This window comes from Balaenoptera ricei, chromosome 1 (assembly GCF_028023285.1).
Source record: "Balaenoptera ricei isolate mBalRic1 chromosome 1, mBalRic1.hap2, whole genome shotgun sequence".
Classification (NCBI taxonomy): domain Eukaryota; kingdom Metazoa; phylum Chordata; class Mammalia; order Artiodactyla; family Balaenopteridae; genus Balaenoptera; species Balaenoptera ricei.
In genome coordinates this window covers 171,713,605-171,736,144 of record NC_082639.1, presented here as the reverse complement: position 1 = coordinate 171,736,144, position 22,540 = coordinate 171,713,605, and the positions used below count along the sequence as shown (strand labels likewise).

The 22,540-nt window shown below is 47.1% G+C and overlaps 1 protein-coding gene across 1 annotated transcript in view; it reads right to left on the bottom strand.

Moving 5' to 3' along the window:
- Positions 1-15,648, bottom strand: part of LOC132354044 (calpain-8-like) — a 72,381-nt gene extending 56,733 nt beyond the window's left edge. The window contains 3 exon segments of the mRNA XM_059905615.1: positions 7,201-7,270; positions 15,411-15,446; positions 15,448-15,648. Coding sequence (XP_059761598.1) covers positions 7,201-7,270; positions 15,411-15,446; positions 15,448-15,648 — 307 coding nt within the window.
- Between the last annotated feature and the right edge of the window lie 6,892 nt (positions 15,649-22,540).

Here is a 22,540-nt window from a genome sequence, read left to right as displayed (position 1 = left end):
AGGTGATGATGAGTATAAATGGTATTTTGAGATATTTGCAACAATTGTAATGTAGTATGAATATAATCTGTGATTTCTATTACTGTGCTTCATTGCCTGCATTCATACCAAAAGGAGATAAGTTAGTAAGGGTTAGTGTAACTAAAGATGTAACACTACACTTCTTTCATGCTCTTAAGATAATGTTCTATATACAAATTCTCCTGTAATACACCGATTAAAATTCATACTAAAGTGTAAATGGTTGTTCTGGGCCCTTTCCTCAGCATAGATAGGACAGTGGTGATAATGGGGCCACACATGAGGGCACTAAGCACTAAGAATCAAACAGAAGGGAAAGGTATTCCACAAAGAAAGGGGATCACTGGGACTTCCCTGGCGGTCCAGTGGTTAAGACTCCACCCTTCCATTGCAGGGGGCATGGGCTTGATCCCTGCTCGCGGGAACTAAGATCCCGCATGTCGTGTGGCATGGCCAAAATACATATATATAAATAAATAACTCTCAGATGTTTATACTTTAAAAGGGGGGGAGGGGCGGATCACTGAAAGTAGGAGAAGACTGTACTAACAAAAGCAAACTTCCCCATGTCACTTATGACTGGGCCACAAGGAACTGTCCTCTGCCGTTTTCCTGCCTCCCAGAAGTCTGACCCTGCACTCTCCAGAATCAATGAGGGGGTCTGGCTGCTTTGAGTTCTCTGAGGCTTCCCCTGATTGCTCATTAAAAGTAACCATTCAGTCCTAGTGAATTGATTTACTTCACCCCAGTCCTCCAAGGATGCTACAGATCAAAAGGTATCTAGAAAAAATGCTTGTGAAGATGCTGACACCAGTCCCGACACCTGCGGGCGATGCATGCCTGGCTCTTGTTGCAGGAGAGCAGGCCGCTCCCGATGGGGGAGCGTGGCTCACAGAGGAAAATGGATGCAAGGGTTGCATCAGAGAAGGCACCTGGATTTAGGCGTTGTTGTTCACTCTTTGTCTATAGAGACAAGTGAAACTGGCCAGTCACTCCCTTTTCAAAACGAAAATACAGAATATAAAAGTCTACTCAATAAATACAACAAAGATGAAAAAGACATCAATTCCATAAAGGTGAGGAGAAAACAGCAAGTCACTAGAGAAAGAAGGGTGGAAGAGATAAGCACACACAAGCACAAACACACAGAGTAGAAGACAGGGAGGGGGAAATAGCAGGATAAAGAGAGAAACCCCAATACTCACCGAACCCTTCAAAGAAAAGCTTGGCTCCCTCGCTAATCCTCGCTCTGCATGGAAGATAAACCATCACTAGATCAAAAGCTTTGATAAACACTGTAGCATTTGTTATTCAGAAAGCACTCTAATTTCTAGCTAAATTCTGCAAGTCTCTGTTCCTCATCTGTTAAGGAAGAAAATCTCCTGCTCCTCATTGCTGAAAACAGCAAGTGGCAAAAGATGCCCAAAGATGTATCAAGTCCTGTTGCATTTTCACAACCGTAGGCATAAGTGATACCCCATCTCAGTGTTCCCCTGCCTGCGGACATGCTAAGGTAAGGGCGGTGGACCTGTGTGGTCCTGCTGAGCCTGGGAGAGACAGGCTGACTCAGAGGCTCAGAGCAGAGTACCCCCCACCCAGGGGGCCACAGGATCCAGCAAGCAGAAGGTGGAGGGGTCTCCCTGTATTCCTTTACCCACAGCCACCTCAGGGCCTTGGGACAATGTCATTCCTTGTCTGTTCCTGGGACATCCCTCCTGGGCAAGGACCATCAAGCACCTTCAAACACCTTTACGTTCCTCCCAGCGGTATCAGTGATCTGAGGATAGATAAGCCAACGTGCTGATTTGCATGCATTTTGAAATCCTTTAAAAATAAAGACATTTAGTCACCTTCAGGATGGGAATTTTTTTTTCTTTTTTTTTTCCTTTGGCGGTGCCTCTCGGCTTGCGGGATCTTAGTTCCCCAACCGGGGATTGAACCCGTGCCCCCTGCAGTGAAAGTGTCGAGTCCTAACCACTGGACCACCAGGGGAGTCCCCAGGATGGGATTTTTTTATTCGAAATACCTGATCCAGCCTGATGGCCAAGAGTGATATTGGCAAAGAAGGAAGAAAAAACACAAGTAGCCTCTGATTTAAGATACCCCTGTTTTCATGATTTAATAACAATACAAGGCAAAGGGTTTAGGTAACAGATCAGAAGTCCAGTGAACATTCACGGAGCCCTGCTACACCCCAGGCACGGTGGATTATAGAGATGCGGAAGAGAGTCAGACCCATGGAGCACACAGGCAGGGCTCCCAGGGTTATTACAACCACTTCTGCCCATCGCAGTGCCCACTTCTGGGAGGACAAGGAGCCATGTCGATTCTCTACTCATCACAACCACCCGGCAGGCTGGGTTTGATTACATGCCCACTGTACAGCTGTGCAAACTGAGGTGGCAAGGCCACAGGCAGACCATGAAGACCCAGGTCTCCCTGGGGGCTCTTTGCACGCGGGGTGCTGAATTAGGCACTGCTGGTAGCACAGATCCAGAGAAGGAGAAGAGCAGCCTTCAGGGAGGGACATGTCCTGGAGCACTGCAGGGTGATGGATTCAGGGGCAGGGAGAAGATGGCAGGACCAATGAGTCCAAATAGCAGAGGTGACCTGGGGCGGGGAGAGCACAGTCTGGCCAGACCTGGTCCCCGCCACCCCACTGGCATATTGAGGTACACTTTCTCCATTCTGTCGGCCCACTGCACACTGCCCCCTTCTTTTGGAGAACCCCCCTGTGGTTTGGGGGGAGGATGGCAGTCAGAAGAGCAAGCCCATGACCCAAGCTGAGCCAACCAAATAGGACCTCACCCCTCTGGCTGAAATAACTGAACCCAAGGAGTGGGCAAAGATCCCAACCACCAGATCAGAGACTTTTTCTGAGATTTGTAAAATCAAAGGTGGTTTGCGATACTACCAAGTTGAAGTCTGGAACCCTAGTGGTCATCTCTCCTTCTGTGTGAAGGCTGCCTGGCATGGAAGAGGGCGGAGTGGAGACAGGACAGGCAGAGAGAGCTCCAGGAACACCTAGATCCCTAGATCCAGGCTTCCCGAGGCCAGCACTGCCCTTCCCTTTCCACGGTCTAGTGGGATGAGCCAATAACTTCTCCTTTTTCTTTAAGCTGGTTGGGTTGAACTTCTGAAGCCAATGACTAAAGGACTTCTGGCCAGTGCACAGTCATGACTTACCGCGTCGGGTGAAAGGAGCCAGAAACGTGTACTTCGTGGTGGGACAGAATCTATTTCTGTGGACACAGAGGCCTCAGAGGGACACACATGGGCCAACGTGCAAAGGAGAGACAGACGGTGCTGGGACAGGCAGCAGAGAGACCAGCGAGGTGCCTGCAGTTCCCCGCGTGATGCGCCAACCATGAGCCTTCGCTGGAAATGGGCACCGCAGACGTGCCCGACAGGGAATAATCCCACACTTAACAATTTATTCCCTCTCACTATGGTGTGGCCCTGAGATCTCCTCACACTGGAGGGGTGCTGTGTGTGTGGCCCTTGCTAGATCTGGTGAGCGTGGGCTCTGCCGGGAAGACCAAGCGTGAAGGCTGCGGTTGCAGAGAACCCCTCCTCAGTGTGTCAGGGTGAAGAGCTCCAGGCCTGGGGATCCAGGGAAGGATTTTGTCTGGGGGCTGTTTCATCAACAGACACCCATTTGATTACTTGTGTGGAGGCAAACCGCACTGCCCTCAGGCAGAGACTGAGTCACCCAACAGAAAGTCATATTACACAGTAAGAATTATCTGGAGCAACTGAATCTTTAGCATTGCAGACTTCCCAGTCTTTCTTCCTATAATAACGTCTCCAAAGAAAGTTAGGTCCTGGACTCTACATGAGCACAGACTCAGGTGGGAGCCGAGTGGCTCACATGGCGAGGATGAAGGCTGGCTTGGCGAGAAATACATTGTATATACATAATATAATTACATTGAAATAGTTATCAAAATATGTTTTTAAAATTAGAATATGGTAAGGTTCGTGCTTCTTTATTAACATTCTATATAAAAGTTTTGGAGTGGCGACTAATAAGCAGCGTAATTATGAGGTAATGATGACTATGTGGTATTTTGAATTACTTGCAACAATTGTAATGTAATATGAATATAATCCATGATTTCTATTACTGTGCTTCATTGTCTGCATTCATACCAAAAGGAAATAAGTTATGAGAGTTGGTGTAACTAAAGATGTAACAGTACAATTCTTTCATGCTCTGGAGATAATGTTCAATATACAAATCCTCTGGTAGCCCACTGACTCAAATTCACACTAAAGTGTAAATGATTGTCCTGGGCCCTTTCCTCAGAGTAGATAAGACAGTGGTGACAGTGGGACCGAATATGAGACCACTAAGCGCTGGGAATCAAATAGAAGGGAAAGATATTCCGTGGTGACTGAAGCAGCCACACTTCAAACCTGCTGACAAAAACCCTCACACACACACTACCGCGGAGAAGGACATTCACTGCACCATTTTGTATAATAGCTGTAAAGAGAAAATAACTCGTGTCCATCAGTAGGAGACAGGCTAAATCAACTGGTACTTCGCACAATGGACTGCAATATTCTGAGTGGTTACAAAGGAAAGAGCTCCAAGACATTTTATTTAGTAAAATAATAACAAATAATGGAAACGTGCTAAACAATGTTTACAGTATGCTGCCTTCAAGGCAAGAAAGAGATACAAATTAGAATATGTATTTAGACTTGCTTGAATTTGCATAAAGAAACACTGAAAGGATAAGAAAAAAAAAAAGTTTCCAGGACAGCAAGCAGTGGACTAGATGGAGACAGACAGGAAGCTGAATCTTCACGGTGGACCTTTCAGTTGTTTTCATTTTTGAACAGTGTGTATTCAAAGTAATAATAAAATCACGGTAATACAAAACTGTGTAAAGGACATCACTTTCATTATATAGATCGACTGTTAAAAAATAATAACAGGACTTCGCTGGTGGCGCAGTGGTTAAGAATCCGCCTGCCAATGCAGGGGACACGAGTTCGAGCCCTGGTCCGGGAGGATCCCACATGCCGCGGAGCAACTAAGCCCGTGTGCCACAACTACTGAGCCTGCACTCTAGAGCCCACAAGCCACAACTACTGAAGCCGGCGCGCCTAGAGCCCGTGCTCCGCAACAAGAGAAGCCACAGCAATGAGAAGCCCGCGCGCCACAACGAAGAGTAGCCCCTGCTCACCGCAACTAGAGGAAGCCCACGCATAGCAACGAAGACCCAAAGCAGCCAAAAATAAATAAATAAAATAAATAAATTTTAAAAAAAATAATAAAAAAAAAAGATGTTTTAAACCTGGAATAGACCCCACTGCGCTGTGCTGGACTGTGTCAAGCCTGAAAGGCACTGAACAAATATGAATCCCTGTCACACCCTGATACAACAGGTGCAGCATGACACCCCCTGGTTCTCTGATCAGGAAGTCTTCTTCTTAATCTCGCCACCATCCGCCCATCGTTAACGCCACCGAGCTCAAGTCTCACAGGCCACACAGGTTGTGGTCACTCAGCCCCTGGCAACCACCCTGGTTCCAAGTTGCAGGCCTGGCATGCAGGCACCCACTTCGATACGTGTTGAGGCTCCATCTGGTCCACAGGCCCTCCGGCCCCGTACCAAGCATCCTTCAGGAAAGTGGACTCAACAACCCCTTTCCGCTCTGCTCATTAAAAAGCACCACTGCAGCAGGGCTAACCCGGAGCGGCCTCCACGGCGTGGCCCGCTCACTTTGATGTGAGCTGCATTCGGAGAATCGGGTTCATTTACTGCTCCTCTAGCTGCGGGCTCCATCAGCAGCGCACACTCACCATGGTAACGCTCAGGCCTCTTTGGGGAACCCTTCTTTTCTCTGAGCTTAAAACTATTCAAAGGAAGATCTATCCAAGTTGATCAATTAAAAGACACTTATTAAATACCTTTTCCAAAGTCAAAACATCTACAACAAGAAGCTGTTAAAAGCATAGATTAGAAGTTGTGTTTCCCTGAGACACGTGCTAAATTAGGTTAAATATTTAGCTGGAAGTAAAAAGGCACAGCACACTCATCCAGAGCAAGAAAAGGTCAGAACGCTACTCCTGGATGAGCCCTCACACAAAGGCTCAGGACACAGAGACTGTGGCTTTCAGGGAACAGGGCACACGTCTGTGTGGTACCCGAATCATTCTCACTGCTTTGTGCTCACGCCCCATGAGCTCTGGCTAAGGGGATATCAGCTCTACTCGTTAAAGAAGAGACCATTGGAAGCATTTAAAATAAATGCCGGTGATTTTCAAAATCATAAGAGTTTCCAACAGGCTCAAGAGAACAGGAGGAACAAGGAGAAAAAAGATGGAGGGGAAATCTCCTGAAGGATAAAGGGTGATTGGGGCCGCGTGGATGCTGAGATTTTGTTTGTCTGGCTAATTTTCAGCAAATAGGATTTGTCTCCTCCTGCCTTCGTTTCCAGGTCTATTTCCTGCAGCTGTCACTGACTGGCTGTTTGGAAGCCCAGCGAATTCAATTCAGAGCTATGTTGTCCCTGAAATGTCAGTGTTGTCCCACTCAATGAAGAAACTGTGATGCCCTGGGATCAGGAGGGCTTATGAGATCAACAGTGCTAATCTGCTATCAAGGAGAACCTCGGTTTCCAACACTTAAGGCTAGAACTTACAAAATAAATTATTTCCTCAATTTAACTGAGCCTGATTTGGAGGGAATATGAAAGGTTGGGAAGTGAAGGTTCTTAATCCCAGGATTCCGGGCTGGAAAGAAGCTAGGCTGGAAAGCTGGGATTCTTCTTTTCTTACTCATGCTAAGAGCATCTATTATGACAGCCCATAATTGTATAGACATGGCCATTCCACAGGGCAAATTACATCCAATTAAAGGTCACTACTATCAAAACACAGCACAGCGTGGTTATCTACTGCATGCCTATAATTCTGGCTCGTGACTCTAGCACTAAAAGGGGTTAAGTGAGCATATGGAAAATCTCTTGTTAGGAGGAACCAAATGTAGTTCCAGCATTCCAGACCCAGAATGGAGAGTACAGTCTCAAAACACAAACCCATACGGATAAGTCGCAGACATAATGTAGTCGGTCAACTCTAACAGCGTAATCTGATGTTACTCATTACACATACACACCTGCCCTCTCCCAAATCAAATAGGACTCTCCCCAGTTACTCACCTACCATACCCTGACAAATGTCTGTACGCGTGGCTCCACCAACGATAAACTGAGGGCTGGGACACAATTCCTGAAAGCAACTGGGGACAAAACACAAGTCACAAGATGCCCAGTGATGGTGGCAGCAAGAGTGAAAGAACTTGATAGTCCCAAAAATTCGTGGAAGAGACCTAGGAGAACATTTACTGCACACACCGCATTTTATTGCTGAGGATGCTGAAGCCCAGAGAAGGCAGGAGAGCTGCCCACAGTCACACAGCCAGGGGTGGCAGAGCAGGAGCTGGAGCCCACGGCCAGCTCTTTATCGTGATACATACTGTGTGGGTGTGGGTGTGTGAAAGCGGGTATGGGGGAGGGTAGGAGAAAGGCAAAGGCTGAGATAATGACATGAGGAGCTATGATCTCACCCATTCAGACAACACCCCTATTTACAGGGAGAGGATGAAACTAATGTTTAGCACTCTAACAAAATGCCCTGCGCCCTGTGGACACTCATTAAATACTTGACTCAGTGATGACCCCATGTGCTGAGGGAAACACTGAGGCGTCAGGAAGTGTCCTATACAGAGAGGAGAACTCAGCTCCATTCCCACATCTGACCTACGCTTCCCCTGCTCACCTGCCTCAAAGTGGCAGCCCTACAGCCTTGTATAAAGCTGCTAGCTCCTACCTAAATGGGCCAAGACAGTGCCTTTGGACTGGCTTTTTTTTTTTTCTTCCAAATATTAAAAAAATTCATTAACTTGTTTTCTATTAAAAAAAAATATGTGCATATGGGTAAAAAAAAATCTAACAGTAAATAATGCTGTAAAACAAAAAAATTCCTTCTACTTCACATTCTTTGCTGTTAACATTTCTTATGTATCCTTCCAGAAACCGTCTTTTGATTTAAAAGCACACTTACATATATATCCATTTTTTATCTTGTACATCTTTCTTTAGCACATATAGAGCTTTATCATTTCATTATAAGTACCATGAGTTATTTAGTCAGCCCTCCAATGATGGGACTTAGTTCTGTTTGTTTGTATGTTTGTTTGTTTGTTTGTTTCAATCTCTTGCCATCTCTAGTGGCAATTTAAAGAGAGAAGTGGCATGAGTCAGACTAGGGGTTCTAAAAGTGGACAGCTGCAAATTCTAATCCCAGGTGCTTGACAGCTCCCAGTCTCCAGACATCCTCTCTTGGCAGACAAAAGGTGGAGAGACTTAAAAATTGAATAAATAAAAACAGAGAGACAAAAAAATGTTGAATGTAGTTTGTTTTTAAAAAAAAGAAGGAAAAAGTTGCTTCATGGAGAAGGAAGGGCAGGGAGCATGTGAACAGAGGTTTAGCAGAATCTCTCTTGTTAAAACCTTCTTAAAAGAGTCTCCTGTTGGAATTCCCTAGCGGTCTAGTGACTGAAAAAAAAAAAAAAAAAAGTATCCTGTTCCTCATCTCCCATGCATCCATCAGTCTACTGAAATCTGGCTCCGATCTCCAACGGCTTCATGAAACTCTTCTCACCTGAGTCACCAGCAATCACGGAAGGAGCTTTGTTCCCCTGAATCTCACTGTTCTTTACACTTGGTACTGTGGCCTATTCCCTCCTTCTGAAACCCTCCTCTCTTGGCCTCTGTGTCCTTACTTGCTCTTGACTTTCTCACCTCTCTACTCCTTGTCAGTCTCCTTTAAGGGTTCTTCTGCTCTCCTCATCCCCAGGATCAGGGAACCCCCGGGCTGGGTCCTCAGTCCTCGGCATGACCCCATTTCATAGAGCAATAACATACCCGAAACCTTCTCCCTGGGTGACATCATCCAGACCCGTGGTTTCAGCTACTAACTATAGAATTTGCTGATGCTCCCCAAATCACTCCTCTGAGCTGTACATTCAGTTACCCACGTCACACTGTCCATACGGTAGAAGCTCACTAGACTCATATCTAATAATCTACCTAGCTCGGCTAACATGTTAAGTTTGGTTTGGAAGACAGAGTGGTTTGCAAAGGCTGGAGGCAACTGAAAGCGTTATAACCAGAACGACGCTAAGGGGTTCATAGGCAGGTGGAATGTTCATTTGGCTACGGTTAGTCATCAGCATATTTCAAAACGCACACCAGCCTCCACCAGGAGAAAACAATAAAAAAATGCCATGACTCAGATGTTGTGTCAATCTCTCAGGGGCCACAGAAAGTCCTCATCCTTGCAAGGAGATCACAGCTCAGCATTATGCCTGAAGAACATTTCCAAAGTCTTCTCTCCATTGTTAACTTTCTACTGGAACTCCTATCAGATCAGAGATACAAAGTAACATGGCAGCCAAAGATGTTTATAAGAGGCAAGCCTCAGTAAAGAGGCAGGCTCCCACCTCCCCCACTCTTGGGACATTATTTTTTTCTTCCTTAAAAACAAACTTGTCGGACTTTCCTGGTGATACTGTGGTTAGGAATCCGCCTGCCAATGCAGGGGACACAGGTTCCAGCCCTGGTCCGGGAAGATCCCACATGCCGCGGAGCAACTAAGCCTGTGCGCCACAACTACTGAGCTTGCGCTCTAGAGCCCACAAGCCACACCTACTGAAGCCCACGTGCTGCAGCTACTGAAGCCCGCGTGCCTAGAGCCTGTGCTCCGCAACAAGAGAAGCCGCCGCAATAAGAAGCCCGCACCGCAAAGAAGAGTGTCCCCAGCTCGCCGCAACTAGAGAAAGCCCACACACAGCAACGAAGACCCAACGCAGCCAAAAATAAATAAATAAATAAATAAATAAATTCATTTAAAACCCCCAAACAAACATGTCTTTTTAGTACTTCTTTTGCTTTTAGAAATGTTTACTATTTCTCAAGTAAAGATCTCAAAACATTCCATAAACTCAAATTATTCAAGCCTTATATCAGCCTCTGATGAAAGGGCGCAAGAGAAACACCGGTTATCAGTAAGGAATTCAAGGTAGGAAGTGATTTAAACCACACATTCTCAGTGACTTGGTGACTTGGAAACATTGCTCCCCAGGGCATTAGTCCATGTCTGATAGTCTATGTTTGGTATTACAGGAGCCCTGGCTGTGCACTTCCGGGAAACTCAGTGATGTCGCCACGTTTTGTCATCATCACCATTGATTATGGCCACATTACTCAGCTCAGCACTCCTGTCGCTCTTGGATCTGGCCCCATTTGACGTTTCCCACAACACTCTCTGTTTCCCAAGGTGCTCCCTCTCCCCTAATTACAATGCACCACTGCCTTCCTCTGAACGTGCTGGCTCTGAATGCATATCCACAGCCCTGTGCCTTTGCTCACACCTGTGCCTTCTTGGTCTCTATCATGACCCTCTTCTTTTACCAACCCCCCCATCCCCCGCTCAGATGTCTGCCCCAATCCCACAGTCAGTTTAACTGCTTCTGCCCCTGAACTCCCATACATATTTATATTTCACTCTCTGGACATTCTGTCTTATACTAATTGCTAGAGATAGATCATAGCATTGAGCATCTATTATGTGCCAGGTACTGTGTTAAACCCATCCTCTCATTTAAGCCTCCCAATAACCTGATGAGATAGGTCATATTATTATTCCCATTTTATAGAGGAGGAAACTGAGTCCCGGGGAGGTTAGTAACTTAGCCACAGTCACAGAGCTAGTAAATGGCAGAAAGGGAACCAGAATCCTGATCTACCTGATGCCCAAACCCAAGCTCTTAGCCATTCTGCTGCCTGTCAGCTGTCAATTGTCTCTCTTCCCAACTAGCAAAAGCTCCACAAAGGCTCCACATTATGATCTGCACATGACCAGCACTCAAAAAATCAAGGCTGAATTAAAAATTGCAAATTCATTCATTCAAGAGGCAGCAACTGAAAACAAAGAGTGGAAGACCCAAACTGAGGCCTCTCCCCTTCATCCTTATCCTAGCCTCCCAAAGTTCAACCCGCCGTGTCTCTCTGAACTTGGGATGGCCATTTCACGGGCCCTTACCATGCAGCTGACATTGCCTCACTTCTCTCTGTGTATTTCTCCTTAAGATCAGTGAACCGCTTAATTACAAAAAAATGGACAGAGAAGAATAGCATTGACTGGGCCCGTGCACTAGGGCCCACACACACTGGGTGTCCCTCAAACCATAGGGGCCCAGGTTGGGTGTCGACCCAGAGTGACGGGCAAGCTGGGAAATGGGAAGTAGCTTCTAGGAGCACCCCCTGCTCTCACACAGCCGTCATGCTCTTTGTGATAGGATCGTTGTCCTTGCCCAACACTAGTAGGGGGAAAATCGCCTTAGGATCATGAATAGCCAAAAGTTTCTCCTGAGAACCCATGCTTGACCATGAGATCTTCAGTCTGGGCAAACTTGTCTTCCAACCCTTGGAATAAGAGCCCAACCAAACCTTACACTCAGGACTTAAAATAAGCAGAAACACACAGCAGGGGAAGGAGGTCAAATTTTATGATTTCAGAAAACATCTAAGTATCAAGCTTTATTTATTATTGAGAGGGCAGAAACAAATATACATATATATTTAGCCCATCTCATCTCCTTTCCCCCAAAGGCAAGTAAAAATTAATATCTTTATGGGAACCAGGGTTATAAGAGCCACATCTGGGCTGCTGGCTTAAAGTTCCTAGGACTGAAGTGGTAAGGGGTTACCCTCAAAAGCAGCAAGTGAAGCAAAAAAGCAAACAACCCAATTCTAAAATGGGCAAAGCACATTTTTGTGCTTTGGAGAAGTAGGCATTTCTCCAAAGATGATGTACAAATGATCAACAAGTACATGAAAAGATGGTTAACATCACTAATCATTAGGGAAATGCAAATCAAAACCGTGATGAGATACCACTTCACATCCACTAGGATGTGCCCCCACCACAAAACAGAAAATAACCAGTGAGGGTGAAGATGTAGAAAAATTGGAAGCCTGTGCACTGGTGGTGGGGATGTAAAATGGTACAGTGGCTATGGAAAACAATATGGTGGGTCCTCAAAAAATCAAAAGTAAATTACCATATGATCTAGCAATTCTGCTTCTGGATGTAAACCCAAAACAATTGAAAGCAGGGTCTCAAAGAGCTATTTGTCCACCCATATTCACAGAAGCATGATCCACGATAGCCAAGAGATGCAAGCAAACCAAGTGTCTATTGATGGATGAATGGATAAATAAAATGTGAAATATGCATACAATGGAATACTATCCAGCCTTAAAATGGAAGGAAGTGCTGTCACATGCTACAACATGCATGCATCTCAAGGACATTATGCTAAGTGAAATCAGCCAGTCATAAAAGGACAAATACTGCATGATTTCACTTATATATGAGGTACCTAGAGTAGTCAAACTCATAGAGACAAAGTAAAATGGAAGGAAGGATGTGGAGTTAATGAGTGCACAGTTTCAGTTTTGCAAGATGAAAAAGTTCTGGAGATGGTTGGTGACAATAGTTACACAACAAATTATTGTTACTCAACTATACACTTAAAAATGGTTAAGATGGTAAATTATATGTTGTGTGTATTTTACCACAATGTAAGAAAAAAAGAAGAAGAAAGAGAGGGAGGAAAGAAGGAAGGAAGGGAGGGAAGGAGGAAGGAAGGAAGGGTGGAAGGAAGGAAGGATGGAAGGAAGGAAGGATGGAAGGAAGGAAGGGAGGAAGGGAGGGAGGGAGGAAGGAAGGGAGAGAGGGAGAGAGGAAGGATGGAAGGAAGGAAGGATGGAAAAGGAAGGATGGAAGGAAGGGAGGGAGGGAGGAAGGATGGAAGGAAGGAAGGAAGGAAGGGGGAAGGGGGAGGGAGGGAGGAAGTGGGAAGGGAGGGGGAAAGGGAAGGGGAGGGAAGGGGAGGAAGGAAGAGCAAATGAACTCATTGGTGCACCTCATTTCTGGACACCCCAACCTTCTTGCAGGCCCCTGAGAGACTTCAAGGGAAGAAAGAAATGAAGCATTTAGGAACAGCCTAAGTTTTCCCGGATTCCAAGGCACGTCCCCAATAGAGAAAGAATCAGGGTCATTACAAACTCAGGAGTCTATTCAATAATCTGTAAGATCTTGGAGGATAAAACTGGGTCCTATCGTGTGATGTGTGAGCACAGCCTGGTCAAAAGCAGCTGAGTGAGAATCCTTCACTGATGACTGGGGATGGAGAGGGTACTTTCTGACAAGCTTTTATTTATGTATCTGAAAACTCCCAATAATGGGAGTACTTCAGCTCCACATTAATCAGGTTCTACTACCTCATGGTCTGGCTTTTATAGCATTTTGTTGACAGGCACAAATCAGCATCCCAGTCTGAAATTACCATATTTACGTGGACAGTGAGACCAGGTGAAGACACATTTTAGGGGAGAAGGTGAAATGTGTTTGAGGAGGTGAGGGCTTTAAGAATTTCAAATGAAAGAGAAAAACTAGGCAAAGGCTAAAGACACCTGACTTTGGTCACAGAGTGAAACCTTCTCCCCTCCCCCCATATCCATCTCCCCTCCCCCAAGCTCCTTGGGGTCCTTCAATTCCGCTCGAATGTATTCTCCTCCCCTAAGTCTTTCCATCATTCAGTCCTAACATCCCACATTGCCATGCCCGTGGTTTATGTCTCTGTTAGCACTTCCTTCATTCTGCCCAGGATGTCAGTCCTTTATTCATGTGTCTGCCTCCCCGCAATCTCCCTCAGAGCCGAGACCCCGGCTCATTCCTCAGTTTCTCCCCGACCACCTTTCCAAACAGGGCAGAGCCAATGCCTGGCCCAAAACAGAGGCCTAAAAAAACTGTCTGTTGAAATGAAATGTGGCTGCCAACTCTTGACATTAGAATATAAAACCATGGTTCCGGGCTTTCCCTGGTGGTGCAGTGGTTGGGAGTCTGCCTTCCAATGCAGGGGACAAGGGTTCGAGCCCTGGTCTGGGAAGATCCCACGTGCAGCGGAGCAACTGGGCCCGTGAGCCACAACTACTGAGCCTGCGCGTCTGGAGCCTGTGCCCCGCAACAAGAGAGGCCGCGACAGTGAGGGGCCCGCGGACCGCGATGAAGAGTGGCCCCCGCTCGCCGCAACTAGAGAAAGCCCTCGCACAGAAACGAAGACCCAACACAGCCATAAATAAATAAATAAATAAATAAACCCAAAGTTTAAAAACCATGGTTCCCAACCTTGATTTTGCCAATATCCCAGAGGGCCCACATAGGTTCTAGAGGGGCACGGAAGATGGCCATGGGGGGCTGGAGGGAAGTAGGGCAAAGAAGTTATCCTCAGAGGTGGCAACTGTTGTGTAAAATTGATAGGATGAAAACAGGAGGGGTAGAGAGAGCTGGAGTTAAAGGGTGATCTTGACCACGTCCAAGGAGTTATTCTCTCCTTACCCTCCCTCTTCAACCATTGCCAAGAAAATAAGGACCATGGCTTGATTTTCCCATCACGGTCTAGAAGACAAACGGCCCCCTGGCCAAGGGTCACAAAGCGTGTTCTCTTATGAGACTCGTGGGCCAGGCACTGAGCAGAGCGCTTCAAGGGATTATCTCAATTCTCACAGCCACTCTGTGTGGGGGGGCTCCTATCCTTGAGGTTAAATCACTGACAAGGGTCACAGAGCAGTAGGTCATGGGCCCAGGTTTTGGGGGGTTGGTTCTACATCCCTTGCCCTTGAGATCTGGGGTCGGGGGTACCAGTGACAGCATCCCAGAGCCCCTGACTCCCATCTGTATCCACAGACCCCCAGCTCCACCTCTCCACTCCCTAGCCCCAATAGAACAATGGCAATTCATAACCCTAAGCAACCCTGCACACTTCAGCAACGGCGTCACAGTGTACCCCAGGACTGATTACTTCTAGCATTGGTTTTCTCCGTCTTGCGCTGGCCCAGGGGTCCTGTGCAACAGCTACCACGCCTTCTGTGCCTGTTATGTGCCAAGCACCGTGCTCTGACCTTTATCTCCAGTCCTTGTACCAACTCTGAAAAATAAGATGCCAGTAGCACCATTTTACAGATGAAAAAACTGAGGATCACAGCGATTATCTGTCCAAGACCGCACAGGCAGAGGCAGGATTCAAATCTAACTTGTCTGGTTCCAAAGCCAGTGCATGCTCTTCCCTCTATACCTTATCACCTCTGCAAAGATGTTTTTTAAAGTGGAGGGGTGGGGGTAGGCTGAAATACGGGATACAGGAACGTAGGGTCAAGAACCATAACTTCTCCCTCAGCTACTTCTGACCAGAAGCGAGGACCCTCCATCCTGACACTCAACAGCAAACCCATCTCCTTACCGTGGGCCGCTTCCAAACAACGCCTTGAGTTTGGGGGGGAGCATGGTCCAAGATCCTTGTAGCCCAAGGCTGATGGGCACGCTGGGAACTCTGGATCCTTAAATAGGACCCCTGAGTCCAAGCACTTCTGCCTCAGGGTCTCAAAGTCCTGGCCCAAGTACTTCACGGCTTTCTGGCTGAAGCCAAGACCTTCAGCTGCCACCTGCTGCTGGGATACTCTAGCCGCCAGCGCTGCCATGGTCGAGGGCTCCGTGGGGTAGACAGAAGGGCAGAGCTGCTCTGTGCTGTCAGATCTGCCCCACTGGGAGGGGAGCTATAAGGCAGTGTGAAGGGGAGGTGGAGCAGGTAATCATTTTACCTGAGGCCCTGCTCCAGAGGGAAATGAGTCACAGCCAGGAGCAAATGTGTACCCAAGGTGCAAATGAATCTGCCCCCACCCTCCCCTTCTGCCTTTCAGCAGACAGTTTGGAGGCTGGGAAACTTCCAGGGCCCCTCCCAGGCCATTAGCCTAAGAAATCCGTTAGGATCACAGCCATCCATCCCCATCTCTTTGCAAGACCTGCTTACTTCCCATTGGCCCCATCAGCTGAGATGAGAAGGCCTGTTGGGCAGCTTGAGGCCAGTATTTTCCAAGGAACTGGTTCTCTGCAGGAGAGCAAGGGGTCAGTGGGGTCTCCTTTCCTTCCAGAAATGTTTAGTTCCGTATTCGCTAGAAGGACAAAAATATCAGAGAAGGGTGATTCATGGAGTGGACCAGAGTAACCCCAAGCAAAGGTGTCCCTCCTACAAGTGAAGAGTTTGGCCTTTGCCTGGGTATCTATCCCAACAGCACCAGTAATTAGCTCTGTCACCTTGGGCAAGTTATTTAACCTCTCATCCCCTTAATTTTCTCACCTATAAAATGAAAGGTAATAGTAGGCCCTACCTTATAGGGTTGTTTGGAAGGGTGATGAGATAGTACATGGAATTTGCTTAGAATAGTACATAAGAAGCACTCAGGAAATGCCAGTCATCATTATTCCTAGGAACCAGGACCAGAAAGAGAAGGCCTGGGGAATAAGAGTTGTGGGTTCTAACCTCAGAAGGGAAATGGGCTCTGGGACCTTGCATTAATCGCTTTTCTCAGGTTCCAATTTCCGAGGCCTGGTCTACCCTAAGGATGTGGAACATCAGTGAGTTTTGAAACTGGAAGGGGGAGTGGCTGGAAAATGGTCCTCCAAAGATACTGAGTCCCAAACTCTAGAACCTGTGAATAGTACATACCTTATTTGGAAAAATGATCTTTGCAGTGGTGATTAAGTTAAGGATCTTGAAATGGGGAGATTATTGTAGCCCTAAATGCAATCACAAGTGTCCTCATGAGACGGAGGCAGAGGGAGATTTGACAACAGACAAAAAAGGAGAAGGCAATATATCCACAGAGGCAGAGACTGGAGTGATGCTGTCACAGGCCAAGGAATGCCAGCAGCCACCAGAAGCTGGCAGAGGCAAGGAACGAATCCTCCCCTAGAGCCTCTGGAGGGAGTATGGCCTTGCCGACATCTTGATTTCAGCCCAGTGAAACTGATTTTAGACTCCTGCCCTCCAAAACTGCGAGAGAACATATTTCTGTTGTTTTAAGCCACCAAGTTCCTGATAATTGGTTACAGCAGCCTCAGGAAAGGAATCCAGTATGTGTGAGAATCCGTGAAGCACTTGCTTAAAATGCTGATTGCTACCACTACTCCCCCTCCCCCAAAAGGTTCTGATTCAGTGTGTGTGGGGTAGGACCCAGGAGTCTGCAGTGTTTAAACTGCTATCCCGGAGATGATGCCAAACGCAGAGGTCCTCGGTCCACGCTCTGAGAAGCGCTGAACAAGCTGACCTCTGAGGCCTCTGGTTCCAACCTTCTAAGCCAGCAACAGTCTGTGAGTAAAGGACTTCACCAGATGGGCAGGTCTTGGCAAGCAGAAAGAAGGGTCTGTTCCCCACATGTCCAGGATAAAACATGGTTTCTCAGGTTTCACCAGAAATTCAAGGCCAAAATGACCTTCAGAGGCTCAAGGTGGCATCAGAAAGACTTGACTATGGCCCTGGTCCCTCTGGGAGCCCCACCTGTGTTTCCTCAGCACCGTTTTCCCCTTGATTCAATGTCTCCTTCCACTAGTAAGCTCATCCAAAGTCCATGGTTACATTTTCACCAGCTCCCAAAGTTGACCCTGGTCTCACCTGGGTGGCCCCATCCTCCTTTAAAACCAGAACCATAATTCCTCCATTCAGTCAACACAGAATCCTCTCAAACACACTGGATTCCAGGAGCAATCTAGCAACTCTGCGTGGGAAAGGAAAGGAAATATTTATTTTTACTTTTGAATCTACTGCCTAATTATCTGGAGCTTGTGATTGACATCCTTGACCAATCTTTCTCTACTCAGAGCAGACATTTCAAGCACAAATCCAACCATGTCCTTTCCAAGCCTAAAGCCCCCCAGTGGCCGTCCATCTCTCTTAGGAGAACAAGGCGGAGGGAGGGCCTGCACGCCTACAAGACCCTCAGCAGACTGGCCCTTTGCTCGCTCCCCGCCCCTCTCCCATGCCCCTCCTCCCTCTCTGCTCTCCACCTCCTGGCCTCTTTCAGATCCTGGAATGTCGTACTCTGTCCCACTTGAGGACTTTGCACCTGCTGTGCCCTCCCCCGGAAATACCCTCTCCCCACCCCCGCTCTGCCTTCAGACCCCAAATGCCCCAGGGAAGGCTTCCTAGACCACCCCCCCCCATGCAAAGCCATCCCCCTCCCATATGCTCTCACAGCGGCCTGCAATGCCCTGCCCAGCATCATTTAATGAATGCCCCTCCACCCCACCACGCTCTGATCTCCACGAGGACAATTGTGTTTGTTTTGCTCATCACCGTGTCGCTGGAGCCTGGAAAGCTCCTGGAGCATAGTAGGGACTGAATAAGTGTTTGCTGAATGAATAAACACCCACAGGTATAAGATGCCCAGTGTTTGGATAGATACATACCAGGTATAGTGGACCCAGCATCTTCAGGCAGGGATCCCATGGGATTGTTTTCCCTGCTTCCGTTTCTCCCCGAGCCTCCCGGAAACACTCCCTTTAGACTGACTGAAATGAACAAGCCCTTCTCCATCTAATCACAGAGTACGCACAGCTGGTAATTTTCCTTCTCCATAAGGGTCTCCTTTGGGGTTAGCAATCTCTTTCCCACCCCACCTGCCTAAATCACCTCCCTCGTCACATCCAGATGCTGCATGAATAAATTCATCCTCATCTAGGCAGACAGGTCTGAGCTGCTGGGAACAGAACCCTCATTTCCCGAGCCAGGAGCCGTCTCTGCTCACCAGCCCCACCTGAGCTGACAGCCAACGTCTCCCCGTTACCCAGCCGGGCTCCCGCTGGCCCTGTCAACCTGGACAGACATCTCCCCAGCCTCACACCTCAGACACCCCACAAGAGCCACCGCCAGCTCCACCCAGGAAGCCCAGGATCCACGACAGAGGCCGATGAGGCCGGGCAGAAACACACCTGTCAGCAGCGACTAGTAAGAACTCTTCTTGGCAAACAGCGTTGGTGAATGCAGCTCAGACAGAGCACTCAGCTTATCCACAGCGGCTCCTCTCGGCCAGAAGGATAAGGCTGCATTGTGCCCTCAGCAAGGAAGACAAATCACCCCAAAGCCCAAGTGTGCTTTTCAGACAAAGTCTGCAAATCTCGTTATCATGCAGAACCTTAACTTCAGTCTCTCTCCTGGGCCTTCCCATTTCAGAATTCTAAGGCAAGCATGGAGTGAATCCAGTGTCAAGAGGATTACAGAGTTCTCATACATTGCTGGTGGGAATGGAAAATATACAGGCACTTTGGAAAATAGTCTGGCAGTTCCTCAAAATGCTAAACACAGAGTGACAGAGTAACTTCTAGTAACATTCCACTCCAGGGAATTGAAACAGACTTGAAAACTCAAGTCCACACAAAAACTTCTACTCCAATGCTCATAAGACATTATTCACAGTAGCCAAAAAGTGGAAACAGCCCAATGTCCGTCAACGCATGAATAGACCAACAAAATGTAGTATAGCCATGCAACTGAATATTATTCAGCCATAAAAAGGAATGAAATACTGACATATGCTACAACATGGATGACCCTGGAAAATATTATGCTAAGTGAAAGAAGCCAGTCACAAAAGACCACAAGTTGTATGCTTCTAGTTATATGAAATATCCAGAATAGGCAAGTCCACAGAAACAGAGTAGATTATTGGTTGCCAGAAACTGAGCAGAGAGGGGAACTGGGACTGACTACAAATAGGTATGAGGTTTCTTATCGGGGTGATGGAAATTTTCTGGAATTAGATAAGCAGTGATGGTTGCACAACATAGTGAATATAATGGAAAAAATCACAGAATTGTATACTTTAAAATGGTGAGTTTTTATTATGTGAATTATATCTCAATTAAAAAATTTAAATAAAAGAAATTAGTATTACAGAGAAGGTGGCCTGCTGTGATCCACGTGTTCATTAGTCGTCTCTAAGTAAAAGATGGGTTCCCCGTCTGCCCAGGGCAGGAAGTATCCCATCACTCCAAAGGGTGCCAGAGCTGTAAGACTGAACCCTATCTAACCAGCCCTGAGAAAACAGAAGGCTGGGAAGGCCAGATGTGTGGGCTCATCCCTCACCAGGTCTGTGGGATCGCACACCACCCCAGTCTCTCATCCCTGGCAGGAAAGGGTGGATCCGCTCAAGCCCAGCTAGGAGACCAGCTGAGACTGCCCCCAAGTGGCCAACCCAGATCCTGCGGACCCACTGTGACTAATGTAAAAACTTACGTTTGAATAGAGGTAGCACTTTCAAGTCCATGACCCATTAGAGAGTCACAGCAAGTCTGTGGGTAGATTGTATTGTCAGGCTAACCCAAAGTTACTCACATGGCAAACTCGACCCTAAGTCTTCTGATTTTATTTATTTATTTTGTTGTTGTTGTTTTTCAGTATTTTTTTAAATTAATTCATTTATTTATTTTTATTTTTGGCTGCTTTGGGTCTTCGTTGCTGCACGCAGGCTTTTCTCTGGTTGCGGCGAGCGGGGTCTATTCTTCATCGCAGTGTGCAGGCTTCTCATTGTGGTGGCTTCTCTTGTTGCAGAGCACGGGCTCTAGGCGTGCAGGCTTCAGTAGTTGTGGTGCACGGGCTTAGCTGCTCCGTGGCATGTGGGATCTTCCCAGACCAGGGCTTGAACCCGTGTCCCCTGCAATGGCAGGCGGATTCTTAACCACTGCGCCACCAGGGAAGCCCAGTCCAGCCCACTCGTAAAAGGAGGGAATTAGCCTCCACCTCTTAAAGGGAGGAGTATCAAAGAATTTGTGAGCATATTTTTAAACCACGACAGCTTGACTGTATTCTTTATTCCAGTCGTGTTCAGCTGTGCAGGTACAGGTGCAGGTGCAGGCATAGAATAGGTGGAAAGTTGGATTAAACAGGGTTATGAACACCTGAGAACAGGAAATCTAAGAACCAGAGTCTTGATGGTACCAGGCTTTCTGAGGTCAGAAGTTGAATTCTGCTGAATGTTGGATACTCATAGCTCCCCCAGCCTCAGTATCAGGACTTGTGGCTCCTTCCACCACTGCCCTCCTGTTAGCACGCCTCTGTTCTGGTCAACCATCTATTTCTGTCTGGCTATCAGCTGGCCTCCTTGGACTGCTCATCATTTTTGCTCCAGTACAACTCTGAGTTTCCCACGGCCCATCATGTCCTCTCCAGCTCCAACTCTCTCTCTTGACTTGTCAAGTAAGTGAAACTCCCACCACTAACTAGCAAATCATTCCTTCTGTGTTTCTCAGTCCAGTTTTCCAAGAGAGAGAATCTAACTGGCCCCACTCCCCTTTTGGAGCCAGGCCACATGAGTCCTATGTCACTGACCAGGTTAAGGGATTAGCTGCTGTAACCATGAAGTCCATGCTCTGTCCATACCGCTTGGAGCCCGTCACCATTCTATGCACCTGGGCTCTGATGAGCGTCACCTGCCGGCAGCCCCTCCCTGTGTCTCTCTGTTGGAAGGATGCACTGCTCTCAGGCTGTCAGAGCCCACTTTGCCAGCAGTCACAGAAGCCAGAAGTGCCTCTCTAACCGGGGCCATCTGCCCTCCAGGGTGCTTGGTGACATACTAGAGCACAAACATATCTCTTTTTTGGACTCTCAATTTCACTCAAAGATGTTTTTTTGTAAGGCAAATTAGGTTTTTAATAAGAAACATATTTAAGGGCTTCCCTGGTGGTGCAGTGGTTAAGAATCCATCTGCCAATGCAGGGGATGCGGGTTTGATCCCTGGTCCGGGAAGATCCCACATGCCACGGAGCAACTAAGCCCGTGCGCCACAACTACTGAGCCTGAGCTCTAGAGCTCGCGAGCCACAACTACTGAGCCCATGTGCCGCAACTACTGAAGCCCGCACGCCTAGAGAATGTGTTCCACAACAAGAGAAGCCACCGCAATGAGAAGCCTGCACACCGCAACGAAGAGTAACCTCCTCTCGCCACAACTAGAGAAAGCCCGCGCGCAGCAACAAAGACCCAACGCAGCCAAAAATAAAAATAAATTTATTTATTTATTTATTTTAAAAAAAGAAATATATTTACGAAAATGCCAGATTCTTCCAAAGGATTTTGTATTTGCTCTTCTCCAAGTTCAAATGTCCTCATTTTAGTGGGTCAAGTTTTGAATGTGGGGGGGGGGGGGAAACACATACATAAAAATATACGAAATAAAACACACCAAAAAAGGAAAGATAAACACAAAGATCAGAAGGGTTTTTCCTTCCATCTTGAAGAGGAGGGAGATGGGGTGGGAAAGGTATAGAAGAGAGGTATACATTTTAGGTAATGTTTTCATTCTCAGGTGGGTGGTGGATACATAGGAATTCATTATACTATGAACAAGAAATGAAAGAAAGCCATGCATGGACTAATGATGAGTTTGTGTCCTAAATCAAGGATTATAATTAATCTAATTTTGAACATTAACAGAAAAAATATTCCCACAGCAGGCAGAAGGGGAGATATTTATGGGCTGGGAATTTTGTGCAAAGAGCCTCAAATCTGATAAACCTGGTGCCACAGCAGAGCTTGGCATCA